Here is a 5,014-nt window from a genome sequence, read left to right as displayed (position 1 = left end):
TCTCATCAATATAGACCAAGAAGAATTAAAGCAAAAGGGGTATAGCACAGTAATGTGTAAATAATGAAGTGGCATTTAAGTGTATGTGACATTTTTTTGATTATGAGAAAAGCTTTTGCCGTGAGAATCTGATATTGTGACACTATTGTCTTTTATTTTGAAAGCCCGTACCGGAAATGTGATTCCATGCGATTGTGAACTTGACAGTAGAAGTCAGCTGCGGGTAAATGATCTGTCCGCACATTCAGCTCAGTGGAAGCGAGCAGCGTGGATAGAGGACACCGCAGACTGGGCTCTTTTTCTCTCGCTATCGTTCATGGAATAAAAAAAATGTTTAAAGTTTTTTTTGTTTTTTTACCCGGATCAAAACTCTTAACAGGAGTTTAAATGAAGTGTTTTAACCCAAATTCCTCCTGTTAGGACAGCTCACTGGCTTCCAGCTGAGGAGTAAACATGAAAAGTTTGCTCTTTGTCACCTTGTGTCTGTCAACCTGTCCGTTCACGGTGAGTCTTTTTTTCTGTAGTGCTTCTAAATGATTCAGAAAACCGTTCACATACTGAAGACTTCCGCGATATAAGAAATTACACCGAGTATTCCCACAGTATCAGCTGATGCTTATATTTTATTATTGCACTCTTTGATGCTGATTAGCCTTCTGGTGGAGGAAAAGTTTGCGGTCACATTTCGCTGATAACATTGTTGTTATTAGATGTTCTTAAAGTTGTATGACAGGTTATCCTTCTTCGTGGTATTTTGTTGCCTTTTGCTGAGCGTGATGATTCGTGATTGTAAAGTTACGGTGTCAGCTTCATTCATTGTATGGTCTGTTCAATGTCACGAAGAGGTGTGAGAACGGTCACCAGCGCTCTAAGAGCTGAAGAATTATTTTCAGTTGAAATTATCTTTTGACTTGTTCACTGATGGGTAATTACTCATCGATTATTTCTCTAACTGCACCAATTAGTGGGGAGGAAGTCCGAACTGACATTACAGCAGTACGATTTGATACTTGTTTGATATTGAAACAAGAAAAGCGAGTGTTTTATGATGAACTTCTCTTTAACCTTTGACGTTTGATGTGTTAAGCTTTTTATTTTTTAATTTCGTGGAGTTTTTATGCCTTTACGTTTCCTTCAATGAATTTATATTTTCACAAGTTTTAGACAAAACAATTTCTTTGAAATAAGGTGGTTTCAGCTCAAATGAAGAATAATGTGACATTAAATCGATTTTATGCTCAGTAAGGTCATTGTGTTTAACCCGAGGTAATAAAAGGTGCTTCTTAAAGCTCAAACGATGATAAATGAATTGGCTAATGAACTGAGTTGGTATATTTTCATAGATTAACCATTAAATAACATTTCTGATGATGATAGCAGGTAATGTGAGTATTTGCTGGGTTAGTGACAGATTTCATGAAGTCATTTTTTTAAATAGAAGTGTGCTGGGTTTTTCTAATTAGTAGTTAATTGGCAAAAAATCTGATCAGGAATCTGGGGAATTATTAATAAATATTAATATTTGCAGACTTCTTCCTAGCAAAAATGATTAATCGTGCTTTTATGGGCATTTAATAATTAGAATAATCATTAATTGTAGCTTTAAACCTCATATCTGCTGAAGCTGTTTTGTAGAGTTTCATTAATGAAGATAATTTCTAGACATAATCTCTCACTTCATGTTGTTCTTTCTGAGGAATCCTCCAGATATTAACCCACTTTTTTTGCCTCTCATACATTATCTGCCCTTCTGTGTGGATCCACCCCGCAGGATAAACAGTGGAAGTGCGCTCTCGCTCTTTTCCCAGCAGCCCCCTCCTCCTTTGACTAAAAGCAGATGGAGCTGTAAAAATGTTCACATCACACAAAACAAATGCCACAGTTTAATCATCTGACAGACAAATGCTGCCACTCCAAATACACAACAGCTCCTCTCGCTGGGTTTTAGCTTCAACCTCTGATGGCTTTTAACGTGAATTTAGTTTGTTTTATTCTTGCGTCCTCACAATAATGAGTCCAAATAGAGTCACTGGAGCTTGGTCTAAATCAGTGTAGCTTTTCTCTAAATATGCAAACCTTATATTTATACATTACTGTGGGTGACTGATGTTATACATGACAGCTGAAAATGCAGCGATGCATTTAATGTATTTGGTGGGTTTTGAGCAAGTCTGTTGTTTTTTGCTTATAGAAACAGGATTTTTTTTGCATCAGTGCAATTTTGCATTTTCCTTCCCTTAAATAGACAAAAACGTCCTGCTTTAGCCATCATGAACTAGAGATCCAGGATATGTACTGCATCATAAAACATGTTGTCTGAGTTTAACTGGATCAGATTCATTTCAGTCTGATTTGGATTTGTGAAGCTGCAATTTGATTCTGAATAAATTGTTGACATAAAGCTGATTCTTGAGTCATAAATGGAGGGATGCACAACTTTCATGGTCTTACTTTAGTGTGCCAAACGAGTATCAGATGAAATATACTTAAACAAACCAGTAAATTGTGCTCATTCTTTCAGGGCTTTTGAGAAAACATTTTCATTTTTCATTCCACTTATTTACAGTTTGAACATTATGTTCACACTAAGAATACTCTCTGTTTTCACCCAATGTCTCCAGCTGTGGAGAATGACCTTGATGTTGCCAGGATAACTGTCCACAACTCTGCATGTGGTGCAGGTTGTTTTGGTAGCATTCAGGAAATAAGGCTAATCTCACAAAAACAAGAGGTGATGTAAAGTCAATTTAATCCACTTAGATTAAAAAAGTGAGCTATAAAGATTTTTTGAAATTATTCATAATTTATTAATTGAAATTTTTCCCCTCTTATCCATATGTTCTGGATGTGCCCTAGCCTTGAAGGATTCTGGACAGACATATTTCAAACCTTATCCCTAAATCTTGGATACCATATGGATCCTAATCCATTAGTTGTGCTTTTTGGCACCACTGGGGAGGCTGATGCAAGGTTGACCTCGTCACAGTGTGGCACACTCTCTTTTGCCTCTCTTCTGGCTAGATGTGCGATCCTACTAAGATGGATGGGTGCTCCTTTACCCACCCATGCGCAATGGCTGAGGGACCTTATGTACTATCTGAGCCTTGAAAAGATCCGTTATGCGATTAGTAATACCAGTAATAAGTTTTTTTGTGGGGATAATTCCTGAAGAACTTGTGAACCGACCTCCAGCATTTCTCAGTAAATCACCCCCAATACTGATAATGTAGATTTTCTTTCCTTTTTTTCTCTTTTTTTAAAATATTTATTTGTGTGTTTGTTTTATTTTGTTCTGTTTTGTCCTGTTGTATTTGTGGCGGTGTTTCTTGTTTTGGTTTTTGTTTTCTCAACCTGGCTTCAGGGATGGGGCTACTGTGTGGTATGGGTAGGGGGTAAACTGATAAAAGCAATTAAAAGATATGTGAATGCGTCATTAATCTGTATTCTATTATGTCAGCTCAAACAATCATTGAAATCTACTTGCTTGTCGTGTAATAATTCTGTTTGTATCTCTTTTTCTTTGTTGCTTCAATCTAATAAAAATATCTCTGAGAAAATAAAAAGATTTAATTATCAGTTAAAATCAATCAGTCCGGTATCACCTAATGCCAAAGTTTTTCTAGTTCCACTTCTAAAAGTGATGGTTATCTTCTTTCATATACAGTAAACTAAAGTGGATTGAAAATTATAATTGGATTAATGATTAATCAGTATATGAGCCACTAATGGAATATTCCTGGTTGTAGCTCTAATAAGAACTGAAGCTACAGATATCAACCTCACGAATGCTTTTCTCCTTCTGAGTAAAAATCAGTTCCTTTGAATTAAATATGTTGGTTGTATGGATGTTAGGTTTGTACAGAATATACAGTGAGCAGATAAACACGGACATCAGCAGTGGGAAAAGAAAGTAAAAACAAGAAGCTGACATCGACTTAGAATCAATACACCAACGTGACAGATGGAAAATTCAAGAGAATAATAAAGAGTTGATGAGGTAGTATTTCCTACATTTCCTCATACTGTGCGTGTCTCTCAGTAGCCTCAATGCACGAGAGAACAGCAGGGACTCAGGTGTGAAGGCCACAGTGGTATATTAAGCTCATCTGTCTGGACTGCAACATGACTGGATCCAACCAGGGATATTTACCCTGGGGTGCAAAAAGTCGTGCTATAGTCTGATGAGAGTTCATCCTCGTAGCAGAGGAGGACTCATTTAGAAAACTTTTGCACTGCAGGTTTTCCAACTTCATCTCATTTCTGTTGACATTCTTTTATATTATTAGGAAAAAAACACAAAACATCAGGGAATTTTTTTAATGCTGGGTGAGCAAGTAATGTTTGGATATATCCAGCTCTAATACGCCCATACTTTGCAGAGAAAAGCCGTAGAAGACGAGATCAAAGCCCACACTGTTTGAGTGACAGATGGTGTTTGGCAAGCGTGGAGCAGAAACATAATGAAGCTTGTAAAGATGGAAGCTGAAGATGAAAATAAAAAAAAATATCACAAGCCTTTTTCTTTGGGATAATTTCTCAGAGCTAATTAAGAAACTAAGGAACGTGGGGAATAAAGTATCAGAACTGAAATCCCTCGCTGGTGTTTTATGTGAAGCTGATTTTCCCTCAATCAGCTTTCACAGAATCTTTTGACCGAATAATGCAGTTTTTTCCAAGCCGCCAGCGTGTCTCACAAGATGTCCTTTGGTCGTGGCACATGACACACTGGGTTAGCACTGTAAGACGTGCCTGTCACTCCCAAGTCTGTCAGTTTTCTCTGTGCAGGGATGCTATTATTGAAGTGTTTTAATCCAGTCCACAATCTTTTATCAATCTAACCCTAATGAAGTAGCTTTTAGTCAAAAAACCTAATAAAGCGCATTTCAGCACCTAAACATCAAGGAGCACCTTTCATTACCTACACTCTTAGAAGGGATGTGTTAAAATTGACACATCATGTGTTAAATTTTAACACATGTGCTGCATCAGATTAGGGACAACACATGATGTGTCA

The 5,014-nt window shown here is 37.1% G+C and overlaps 1 protein-coding gene across 1 annotated transcript in view; it reads left to right on the top strand.

Moving 5' to 3' along the window:
* The first annotated feature begins 244 nt into the window (after positions 1–244).
* Positions 245–5,014, top strand: part of LOC102302089 (vasoactive intestinal polypeptide receptor 2) — a 77,862-nt gene continuing 73,092 nt past the window's right edge. The window contains exon 1 of the mRNA XM_005917984.3: positions 245–504. Coding sequence (XP_005918046.1) covers positions 454–504 — 51 coding nt within the window. The 5' untranslated portion in view covers positions 245–453. The remainder of the gene's footprint in view (positions 505–5,014) is intronic.

Source organism: Haplochromis burtoni, unplaced genomic scaffold (assembly GCF_018398535.1).
Source record: "Haplochromis burtoni strain Fernald_Lab_line unplaced genomic scaffold, NCSU_Asbu1 Contig_27, whole genome shotgun sequence".
NCBI classification, from domain to species: domain Eukaryota; kingdom Metazoa; phylum Chordata; class Actinopteri; order Cichliformes; family Cichlidae; genus Haplochromis; species Haplochromis burtoni.
Note: the sequence above shows the minus strand (reverse complement) of the source record. Positions and strands in the feature narration are given on the sequence as shown.